The following is a 12324-nucleotide window of genomic DNA, read 5'->3' on the forward strand; positions in this document are numbered from 1 at the left end:
GGCCTTACGATGCGGGCTTGTGTCAACTTCATTTTGCGCTCCTGTACTGCGACCGCGAAATGAGATTATTCTATTCGTAAACAACTTTTCTTCATTTATTTTTTTTTTGTCAGATAAATCTACGTTGACGACCGAAGGACAACACTTACCCCAGAATTCAGGTCCGCCGCAGTCGCCGTACTCCTCCTTGGCGAATCTGCTCAAAGCTGCCGCTTACATCGGCGCCGTTAATTGTGGAAACTGTGTTCTCGGGGTGCATAACTTTGCTTTCTGGTTTCTTTGTAGGTTTTGTTTTGTTGCAGTTTTTGTCAATGTTGCCGGTTTGTAAGCGTCAATGTAGGAGGACAATTTTTCCACGCCGTAATGTTTTCTTCATTTTGCAGCGATCACTCGCTGGTTTATTTGGTTCAAAATTATTTTCTCCTTCCAATCGTTCGTTCCTACATTCACTAATTTCATATTTTTGGCGACCCTTTTCAAGGTCTTTGTCGTATTCGGCGAATACAGACAATAAGCAAATATATAATCATTTTTCTCGCCCGTGAATTTTTTCTTTCTTTTAGGATATCGACCTCGATTTCTTCTTATGCAGGATGTTAATATTATTTTTTCTTTGCCGCACAGCCTAACGAATATTTCCAACTCAGTGTGAGCTTTAAAATGATAAAAAAGTGCAACCGATAGCAGCAGCAGCTGACAGCATTTGTCAGTGGAAAAGGTCTACCTTCTCTTGTGACTTTGGTTTCTGCTCGACGTGGTACTTGGTCTGACGAGCATGCGAACGAGCTCTTTTACTCCGTGTTGTAAGTTGCATGTATACTAGATATAGCGTATGATATTGAACTACTTGTGATGCTGTTCTCACGTCATGGATGCAACTCATATCTATGTCTCATGTTGGTGCAAGAGGGCTAAGTTTCCGTACTGTTTATTCAAATCAGTAAATCCGTTCAGCATAACAGCTTAGTCGCTAATGAGGCGTAAAAGGCAACACAACGCAATAGCGTCGTTGAATAAACAACGAAAAAAAAGGTCGCATAGAAATCAAGCATTGTCGCCATGAGGCATAACAAATAGTTTAAAGGAAACAAGGGAGGCCAAAAACCCTTGAATAACAAAGATAGCTTTTAGACTCCACACATAAACCGCTACATGACATTAAGAGTTGAGGAGTGCGTTTAGGAAATAAAAGGGCGCTGAAAAGAAGTAAAATAGGTGGAATACACAGACTCGTCTGACTAACCAGCCTCTTATATATGGCTTTTCTTCTCTTCTTTACTACAGTTACTTTTGAGTTCCCGGGCATTGCTGAAACCACGATGCTAATATTGCACTTCTTAACAGTGATAATTTACGCTTAACCTGTTTTTTATGCCTTTTATTTTGTGATGAAATGGATATAGCATAATACTCCGTATTGACTCCTATCTCTACGTGATGTGTGTTCGTGAGACAAGCTTTTTCATGTATGTCAGGCATTTTACCTTGCAAAGGGTTCCCGTACACTTATAGCAGAGTCACTGGCAGTCGAAATTACCATAGCATTTCCTACAAACGTGCATAGAACTAGGTGCCCTAAAGCTACCTTACGAATCTTACTGAGCGTCTTTATTATAAAACGTGGAAAACTAATGTGCGAGCATGATGCGCTTGAGATGAGCGCTTTGTTTTTCAACCTCTTTCATTGTGTCTAACTTGTTTTTTCGTTTGTGCGGTGTTAGGTGGCAATCTAATTCAGTTCTAAAAAGATCAGGTCTGATTAAGTACCGCCTGCATGACAACCGTCCTAATTATTGTTATTTATGTGCTGCAGTACAAAGAATGAAAAGGCGCCAGTCACAGCATGTTTGGCGAATAAAAGATGGAAAAGCTCATAAGCAGAAATAAAAAAGTCACATAAACGCAGCAAAACTCTTAGCAGTAGATTGGGACAAGGGCGTGAAGATAGAAAGACAAAGTAGCTGAAGTCCTAGTTCTCCGGTACTTCGGCAACAAAGTTCTTTATTTTGGTAACTTGTACGGGTGTAGCACACTCGAGGATGACGTATTAGCCATGGTGAGATATGTTTCCACACAATCAATATGCACGGGTGTGTCGCACCAGAGTGTCATTCAATCTACGATGGTTCTATCAGCCGCATTAAAAAAAAAACACCAACATGAATCGTCGGAAAACTTCCTACACAAACGTCTACAGGTTTCTGTTTTTGTTTTGTTTCACAGCATGGTCTGCTGAAGATGATTTGGTGACACGGACGGGCTTCTGCCATCAGATGGGCGTCTTGGCAGAAACTGTAAAAAAAAAACAGCTACTCTGTAAGCGGCGGTTTCAGAAAGTTGGAAACATGTAAGCAGCAAAGCTTTCGTGTATTTTAAATACTGAGCTTAGTGGCTGGCGACATTCGTAGGGCTTTCAGAGGCAGAAACTATAGCTCACCCTTAATAGTAATTTTAAAGTCAAAGTACAACTTTAAAGTGTCCATTTCCTCAAACGTCTTTGGTCTTCGCGGTACTTATTTTGTTTAATCAATGAGCCGCTCTACGCAATCTGTCGTAGCATATCCTCTACGCCTTATGTTTAAAGGTGTTTATAGGTCATTTCTTTACTCAACTCGTCAACCTAAGTAAATGTGTTTGTAAGCTTAAGTGATAGTTGTTACAATTTCGCTCCTCATTACCCGAACAGTAGGAATTAGTTCATCGTGTATAGGCTCTAAGAGCCTAGTGCAATAACAATCTGTTGGCATCCCATCATAATAAGATTCGAAATTAAATACAGTTAGGGGAATCGAAGACAAACTTTTAGGCAATTTTACAAAGGGGAGGGGCGGGACCACATGCAGGACGGGATGGCGGTTGTAATCGTGCGGTTTCAGTAATGAAGACAAGGTGCACCTCATGCAAGTGTTTTCAGCCGGAGCCAAAGTCAAAAGACTGCTCTTCAACAAAAAGATAGATGCCAGCGTGGTCTTTCATATTTTATTGCACACATGCAGCAAAGCACGCAGTGATACAATCAGTATGAAACTTGTATGCTTTACCGCGACCAGCAATAAATTATAAAGTCAGCTCTGATGGCCCCTCGGGATCTCTTCAGTACAGCAACTTCACAGGACTCTTATTTCAAATATACACAAATTTACAGGACACCGCTGTAATCTGGGGCAGATGCTCACTCTTTCATGTTTGAGAACAAGTGCAATAAAAGACACAACAACCAATATCGAGTATTATAAAGAACAGCTAAATGACGCAACCACTACAACACAGCGCAACTACGCTACACACTTGGCACACAACTCGTGCAGAAATCTGCTGTCACTTTGTTTGTATTATACACAAAGACATTTTAAATACACATATATTACATTGCGTATGGGTATCACAAAGTCATGGCACACAAAACAGAGGAACGCACCGTGAACCCTCGTAGAAAGAAAATTTTTCGGTTTTAAATAATGCGCCATTTAAACCCTTGGGTGTTTTGGTTTGGTTTATCGGTTTATTGTGGTTTAACGTCCCGAAGCGACTCAGGCTATGAGGGACACCGAAGTGAAGGGCTTCGGAAATTTCGACCACCTGGGGTTCTTTAATGTGCACTGACATAGCACAGTACACTGGCCTCTAGAATTTTGCCTCCATCGAAATTCAGCCGCTGTAGCCGGGATTGAACCCACGTCTTTCGGGCCAGCAGCCGAGCGCCGTAACCACTGAGCCACCGCGGCGGGCCCCTAGGGAGTTTTGAACCGCAGCTCAACCATTTGATAAAGGCTACTAGAACTGGCTCGCAAAGCTGTGGCTTTGCTTCTTGAGAAAAGCGAAAACGTCTTTCAAGCCTTCGGGCTGACAATTGGGCAACCGGATAATTTCTTTTTTTTGTGTACGGACAGCTCTCATGCCTTTCCTTCACTCTGCAGATAAAAACCTGCGCATATCGGTAGTGTGTGCTTGGGCACCGCCGTATTCGGTGCAAAAGAGCTTGCCTTTGTGACAGCTATTTCTTTTGAGGCCACAAAAGGCCACAACCGAAATAGCTTAAAAAGAAGTCAGACTTTTTTATGAACAGTTTATGTAGGAATCATGATTTTTCTGCCCAGTACTTTGATAAATTTTCATTAACTCCTCGTATTTTGTTTATATTAAAAAATCACGCCGATTAAAGATAATTTGAACCCTACCCGTAACTTGCTTCTGACACTGGTCAAAATGTCCGTCGAGCGGAGACGAGGAGCATTTCTATTTTTTTTTTGTGAGAAAGTTGCTACTTCGGCCTAGCCTCCTTTGAAGAATATTTCTTTAAATAGCGTGAGCCCGCTTTTGTCTGCCTCGGGTTAGTCTAAGGCTCAGTAGAATGGTTTGTTCGCTCGCGCGGCTACGTTCTCCCGGAAGTCGCTTTAAGGCTACGAGGCTAAATAAAATGTCGTTTCACGAATAATTACCTCCTATAAAATTTTTCGGCTTCAAAGTGGCTTACAATGAACAAGGAGACATTCTGCGGTCTTGTTCGCATAGGTAATACTGCAGATTTCGACGCAACCCCTGCAACATTGAAATAAATACCTGTTTTTTCAGTGTCAGGGTGAAGAAAATATTTTTCATTCCTAGGTACGCGTTGTGCTCGTCATTATGGCCAGCTGCGATTCTAAAATTTATCAAAGTGTCTTCCTTCATTCACCCTCTCCTGCCCTTAGCTTTCCTAATCTCACAATTATGTGATGGCATGCTAAGAAGTAATCGAAAAAAAACCGTTTTTCTAAAACGTCGCTAAGGTTTTATCTCAAATGATTTGATATAACGAGGGCCTACGGTACGTGTCTCTCTTAGTTCGCAGCCGTGCCCCAGTGGCGGTGAAAATGGCGTCAGAAAGAGAATAAACTTCTTTTGAGTGTCCTGTGCTAGTGACGAACCATAAAAAATGTTGAGCTTTAACAATAAACATGATATGCAGTGCACTCACTTCGCATGAAGGGGCGACTCTGAACAGTTCTCTCAGTGCGGCTAGTACTTGTCGTGACGCCAGACCGCAGTTGATAAGGAAACGCGTTAGGAAACAGATCTGAATTTAGCAGACGCCACATTGTGCGCCGTTTGATTTTTTAAACATGTAGAAAACTTTTATTTTAAATACTGTGAACAATACATCGGTGCTGTCGATGCAGGAGGATTGTACAGCAAAGTGGACGGGATAGAGCTATGAGTACGTGATAGAGCTTATTACTTTAAAAAATAATTAATTAAAATAACGATGAACCGTTTTATGTTTTTTATTGGGCAAGATTTTATTGAGGTATTGAAGGCCGTTAAGATCGAAGGTGGCCCCGTGTTTAAAATTTCATTATCGACAATGTGTTTCGAAATATGGGGCGTCCGAAATACGAATTTTAGAGGTCGTAGAAGGGGCTTTCCCGCATTCTAGATTTATAAAATGAAGTTGCTATCATTTCTAGTGCAACAAATACCGACGACGGGTGTGTATTTTATGAAGCATATGTAGTTAATGTGATTTATTCTACTTTATTTCGTGCAGCTCAACGAGCTTCAAATTCGGTATTTCGACTTCCGTTATTTTTAAACACAATGCCCATAAAATTAATTGGAAAACTGGGCTAGTCTTTGATGCCTACAGGCTTCAATTGCGCATTATAATTTTTCCCCTAAAATAAAAAAATATATTTTATAAGTTTAGCAAATATTTTTTTCTAATTATTGAGCTGTATCACGTATATAATCTTCGCCTCGCTGTAAAATCAACGCGCAGAGACCGCGCAGACGTATTTCTCTCATTTTGTATTTTTTTAGCTTGCAGTTTGAATTCTTTTCACAGTTTCGACACTATGGCTTAGAAATATTATTCTTGTCTAATACACACTCATGCTAGCACAGCACATACTGTAAAAGCGCTGACGGCTTCCATGTTCAGCGCCAGTGAGGCAGGGCTGGTGAAAGAGGTTACTAAACCACAGTGTCATCACAAGATGCCACGCTGCCTCTCTCGTCGAAAGACACACGCACCATAAACAGCACACTGGATCATAAGACAAGCACTTTTATACGACTGAAAATGCGCCATTTGGCAGGTACGACGGAAAGGAAATGCGCCTCACTTGAATGGGGAGAGGCTTGAACTTGGGGTAGGGAAATATTGGGATGCAAGCAGTGATAACGGGGCTGTAAGAGGAAGGGTTGTCATAAGCATGGAAAGTCACATCGCATTGTAAGCATACTGGTCGGGCTTTGTAGTGCGAGCTTCCAACAGAATGCACGACATGCCGGATACAAGTTGGAGCCTTAAGGCCTTCTTTAAGAGTAGCTCAAAGAGAGTTGTTAACAATATCTATACACGGCTAAAGAAAAAGTGCTAAGAGAACACTCTTTTCTACAGCGAAGTAAAGCTGCAAATGAATACAAGAGAAGAAACTTTTTCGCATGAATATATTAAAAAGCTGTCATCTAAACAATGTTTTGGTATTAAGCAAAAGCAGGCAACGGATAATGCAGATATTTTCTTTCTACTGAAACCTAACTGTGAACTTGTAAGATCCTGTAAGCAACATAAATGTAGCACAGTGATTTGCTTTAAAAATGTGATGAATTTATACACAAGCATCATCTGCTTCATTTTGTGATAATGCGAGTATTGGTCCATATAAATGCAACTTTTTCAAGGTCATTTAAAGCTCGTGCTACTGTTTCGCGTAGCCAGAGAAGGTGCGAGCAGTGGAGGGTAGGAAGATGCAATGCAGGGAGGAAATTCAAGGTGCTTAAAAGAAAACTACTACACACATTCACTCATGTTATGAGGTTGCAATGTTTAAGCAAAAAGCAATACAAAAATACACAGGTTTATTCACTTTACATGAACTAGTCATGGTGCTGCTGGGATGCTCAGAGACAGTCGCATCAAAAGGCACTCTAGTGCTGAATAAACCTACGCGCACGACATTATACCCTGCGTGCCGAAAATATAGAGCCCACGGCTGCGTCTATCACACCGGTCAATAAACAGATCTCAAACAGGCGAATATGGCAGCATAACGTAACCAGACTGTACATACTTTTATGTGTCACTTGGAACAACATCAGAGCACTGTGATTAAAAGAAAAACAGGCATTCCTCTTTTCAGCCTGGAAGCCACGAGATATGGTACGTACAGGTGGAATGTCGGAAAACAAAGTGACAGTTTTGAAAAAATGCGGTTCTCTCTTCCTCTTTACAGAGGTGGAAGCTTTTCGGGAGGCATGTGGGAGCACAAACAAGAGTCACTGTTAGCACAAACGCCCTCAGAGGGGATAACATTCAAATGACACTGACGCACTTATATTTGGGCGGAGGTTTCCGAAAGCGACTTACACTGATGCTGGTATTCGCATAAGACATCCGGCGGCCCTCGTTTCTGAACCACGGAGTCTGCGACAGGGTTTTCCGCAGGACGCCCAGAACCTGGCGTGAGAGTTGCAAGGCGCGGGAGCTTAGGCTTGTTATCCCGCCCCGACTTTCTGCTATAGTATGTAAAGCACCTAACTTAAAACGCCTATTTGGTCCCAAGGTATTTCATCTCTAGCTATTTTTCGCCAGTAAAAATGCGTTTACGCAAGCTAACGCAAACATAGTGCGTTAGCTTGTGTTAGCTCTATGTGTGTTAGACATACCAATTCTATATGAGAGCTCACATTACAGCTAGCACGAGCTGCTATTTGTGCTCACCTCTCCGTTGAAGAAGCAAAAGAGAAGTGCGACGCAAAGACCCTGCAAGAAAAAAGAAATAAGTTTAAGACATCGTTAGTGGTCCTTTACCAATTTTTCATCTGTAGATAAAAACATTGACAGCAAAATAAAAAAACGCATGCAGAAGGCTCTGAGAGAGAATTTAGAATGCTAATGTGTCTAGGCCAAAGTAGTGAGAACAAACATCTATTCGCTTTATTAAAACGGCAAAACAAAATATACGCTAAGAGACAACGAAAACAGGGCCCTCTGCGAAATTATGTGACCAGGTTTTTTTTTTCTCTCGCGTATGTTCTGCTCAGGATTGAAGCTCCGACTGAAATGTCATCAAGTGCGATGCAGTAGTGGAGGGGAGAGAGTGGTACCGTACCTGTAGGGATGTTACCAGCGCCGATATGATCTCGTAAGCGAGGAGTATGGAACCCTTGTCAGGTCTGAATGGCGTCACGACGTAGTGCAAGCCCAAGAGAGGAAGCAAGATCACTGTGGCCCTCACGGCTTTCCTGTTAGAAGAAATGAATCGCTTAGTAAAAAAAAAAAATCTTCTGAATTGATGTAATCAATTGAAAATTATTTCCTAAATAAAGATGAGCAAACTTTTCTTTTGTTTTTACTTCTCTCGTATTCCTGATAAGCAGAAAATGTCAACAGTTATATGATTTATTAAATGTAAACAAAAATCAACACATCTCTTTCGAGATCAGTGAGAAATTCTTTTCAAACCGAACAACTGAATATTTTGACTGCTTCCCTCTGTGAACTTAACCATCGCGTGGCCACACAGCAGGCCAAAAAGATATTTAGCGTGAATTCTCCGCATGCATGTGAACACTTGTGCGTCAGTGTATTTTTCTTGGAGGCACAAAGCCTTTTACTTAACCTCTATTTGCATCGCAATGCCTCTGTCTTCATACAAAAGGGCTTAGGGTATTTGGCGGTACCATTCCAGCTTATGTGGCATTTTACTTTCGTTTTGTTCGCGGACAGTCTTGCACCGGGTAATGTTTCGGTTTCACGTAGTGGAAAGAAGAGCGTACGGCATGATCAGAAAGGTATAAAAGCTTGTTACCAGCGCTAGTAACTACACCTGCTCATATAAGTCGAAGTCGCCTGGTTAATAACGAATACGACAGTGAGCAATGATAGGTTTAACAATAAACGCGAAGCTGCAGTTTTGACAGTGGGGCTTGGAATAACAAAACCAGCAAGGCGTCCTTGCATGCGAACATAATCAAAATGCTTCACTCTACAAACAAATGCGCTAAGTTAGGCTTATGCCCCTTTTTTTAGCGCATCAGAAAATAAAACAAAGCATGGCGATAATGCGATGCTCCTGCATTTTTCAAGGCTGGTTGTAAAACGCGGACGGATCTAAAAACCTCCATGTACATGAATACTTAGCGAATTCGTGCCGTAGCTTCCGTAGGACTCGCTCTTACCATCGTGCGGTTGGTATCTCTTGCGCATTAGTTTGTATGTTATGATTTCGATATCAAACTACGCACTGCAAAGTAAATGTTGGCGTTCATCCTTACCTTGTGCTTTCATTGTCGGGAGAGTTGACGGCTCGGAGCTTCGTGACCAGTACTCGGACAATGTTCACCAGAAATGCGAAGCTGAGCTGTGGGGGTGTAAAAGACAGAAAAGCGAACAAAATTAATTTACATAGGTGGATTTGTTATGTCTCGCTATGCAACTACTGTGTAGATACAAAAAAGTTTCAAGGTGGTATCAAAAGGACTGTTAGGCATATAAAGTTCGCAGTCCTCAGCTGCCCACAAAATGAAATTTCTTTTCTCGTGTTCTCTACTGCACCAAAAAAAAAAGGAATGCAAGAGAACAAGCTGAAAGCCGGAGACTACATGCGCGACGTCTTATGCAGAATAGAGAAGAAAGGGGTTTCTTAGTATAGTATAAATTTAGCAAAGGATAAGGTGATGCCATGTTCTAATTTCTTGATAAAACCTGCCAATTAGTAAATTAGTCCAGCCTAATGTATCTCCAGATGCTTTATCAACTTTAGTTTCAAATAAACGCGCAGAAAAAAAAGCTTACCAGAATTGAGAAACAAACAGGAACACTCAGTATGTATGTGTACCAGACGTCGTGTTCTACCCAGCACCTGCGGGAATGAAGCAAGCAAATTATTAATTTTGTTTGCACAGACAGCCAATGTCGCAATACTTTGTTCGCAGGGCTAAGATGAGATGAACAAGGATTACGAGGGCACAAGTACGAGACGGACTAACAGCATATGCAAAAGCCGATGCATAGGCATCGCAGTGTTGTTGGTGCAAACTTTTGGTTCCGAAACAAAAGGCAGCATTTTGTGAACCCGCGGTGAATTTAGACTCTTTTATAGCAACCAAAGAAGGAATAAATCCGACATTCTTACTTTAGGCGCTTTGGGTCAAATAACACATCTTGGCGACTGGTCCGGTGCTCACGAGAGTCACTTATTGTTAATACATCTGTATCTTCCTTCATACATGAAATAATGAAGAAAACACTGTAAGCAGAAATGACTAAAAAGAGAATAAGCTGTCCTCTAGTGCACTCTCTTTTATAAAAGAAAGTGCGCTAGCGGGCAGATTATTCCCTTTTACTTCCATATAGTCATGTTCACGTTTAAAGTGCAGGCAATGCAGTCTGGGATCGGTGACACGACAGCGGGCTGCCACAACGTCTACGTTCGGAGCGGGTCCGGTAAAGAAAGATGGCGCATGCTCATGGCGGTTGCTTCACCAATATGAAGAGACTGTATGAGATTTCGCTGAGAAAAATATTGCAAAGAAGTGCTAGCAAGAATGTTAATTGTTGTCTTTATGAGTAAACGTATTGCGTAGTTACTGGGACGTAAATGACTTCCGAGTAAGCGGGCACTAATTTTCTGGCACAAGAAAGACGATGCGAAATGAGATAATCGGCAAACACTCACATTTTCGACGCTTCTGGATCTAACCCACGCATCACTGAGTAGCCTGTTATTGGAAGCAGCGGAAAACCTGTAAACAGAACCGTTTAATCGAAACGCGCGCATATCACGTGCACAGTGAGTAGGAGTGATTTAAAACGTATTGACTGCGTTAAAGGAGCTAACCGCCGGAAGTAATGCTAGTGCAAGTTAACTGATTCAATGGCCGGAGTTTCGTAACGACATGTTTTAAAAAAAAGTTTCTCAAGTGACCGGTAAGCATTCCACTTAAGTGGCACTCACCCCAACCGATGAGCAGGAACCACTTGAGGATCTTGTCCTCGGCAATGAAGGCGAGCACAAGCAATGTGTGCAGGTACAGACCCTCGCAGAACATCCACAGGTAGTTGCACAGGAGAAAGTACTGCGTCACTACGTGCAGCGCTTGGCACCAGTTCTGCAACGTCACGCAAGAGACTGGCTGAGAGTTGAGAAATTGCTGAACTGCGCGATTGTTTCTTTTTCAGTTTAGGCCAGGACCAGTAATTCAGCATATCACTGACTGGAAATCACCCTTGCATAAGATCTTACCGGATTCTCGGCGATCACGTGCGGCTGAGCGATGATATGAATGTACCAGAGAATCCAGCAAAGATTGTTGACGATGAACGATGTGAACAAATTTTTGTGAATCGTGATTCGTCTGCAACGAAGTGACCTGCAAAGAAAAGGCCTCTTAGGAGTAAATAACGCACTGTTTTGTGCGTTTGGAATTCATGAAGTTGAGCCTGCCTAATAATTAGAAACTAACTGGGGCTTTTTGAAATCACGCACGTTTTCTAGTACTCTAAACGAAACGTTGTTTGTTTTTAGGGGGAGAGGATTTTATTAGTTTAGACATGGTTTCATTCATTAGCAGCATTATGAATAGTTGCAATAAGCGCAATAGCTATAGCACTGTTTTTTTTTCATGCGTAGCTGTGTGCGGAAGATATCTGTGAAAAAGAGAAATGTTACAACATACCTTTAAATGACATAAACATCAAATGGATTCTGAGCACATCCCCAGGATTTACAATTATATTCAAAGTTGCATGTTGTAGCTCGCTATTTTGAAGGCAACCAATTCTGAGCGCCCTTCCCAATACATTGTCATGTGCCTTCTATTTCAAAATCTAGCTTAACATGCTATAGGGAGCCGTACAGTTATTCTGCAGAACGGTGGGGCTTCATGCGGTCGTTATGGATTTATTGATGGCTTCAGAATCAGTAGTACAGAATGAAGCCTCCGAACTCGACCACGCGTTTGAAAACGGCTTGCCACGGACAGGCCAAAGAGAGATTATGCGAAAAATTTGCACCCTCAGAACGAAAATATACCAAGGAAAACGTGTTTGATTTTACTTAATTTGCATACGTGTTTTTCAGCAAAGATACACGTACTTTACGGGGATTTTCATTTTCATTCCAAATTGCAAAGATAGTTTGCCAGTTTTCAATGATATAAGCGCGCAGACGCACACTCGGGTCAGCTTGGCGAATCACTTTCTCTATCCGAGCCTGGGCGATGTTTCTTACTTTAGTTTCAGCTGGAAGATGTGAACGGCAAATAATTTGCATTGGGAGAGAGTTGTTTATCGCATCCAGACGGTAACTGGCAGCCCAACCAATGGATGAAAAAAAA

The 12324-nt window shown here is 41.8% G+C and overlaps 1 protein-coding gene across 6 annotated transcripts in view; it reads right to left on the reverse strand.

Moving 5' to 3' along the window:
• Positions 1-1984: 1984 nt before the first annotated feature.
• Positions 1985-12324, reverse strand: part of LOC149343369 (calcitonin gene-related peptide type 1 receptor-like) — a 98905-nt gene continuing 88565 nt past the window's right edge. For 2 of the 6 annotated variants that reach the window (XM_089545883.1, XM_089545885.1), the window contains 9 exons: positions 11232-11358; positions 10944-11097; positions 10665-10731; positions 9782-9848; positions 9262-9347; positions 8097-8229; positions 7706-7747; positions 7352-7441; positions 1985-2292 (listed from right to left, as the gene is read on the reverse strand). In XM_089545883.1, the coding sequence (XP_089402009.1) occupies positions 2218-2292; positions 7352-7441; positions 7706-7747; positions 8097-8229; positions 9262-9347; positions 9782-9848; positions 10665-10731; positions 10944-11097; positions 11232-11358 (841 nt within the window). In that variant the 3' untranslated portion in view covers positions 1985-2217. Of the gene's footprint in view, positions 2293-2965; positions 7227-7351; positions 7442-7705; positions 7748-8096; positions 8230-9261; positions 9348-9781; positions 9849-10664; positions 10732-10943; positions 11098-11231; positions 11359-12324 lie in introns of those variants that run through there. The other 4 variants (XM_089545881.1, XM_089545880.1, XM_089545882.1 and 1 more) reach the window with 3 other exon arrangements.

The sequence above is a fragment of the Amblyomma mixtum genome, chromosome 5 (assembly GCF_055824585.1).
Source record: "Amblyomma mixtum isolate Tamu chromosome 5, ASM5582458v1, whole genome shotgun sequence".
Classification (NCBI taxonomy): domain Eukaryota; kingdom Metazoa; phylum Arthropoda; class Arachnida; order Ixodida; family Ixodidae; genus Amblyomma; species Amblyomma mixtum.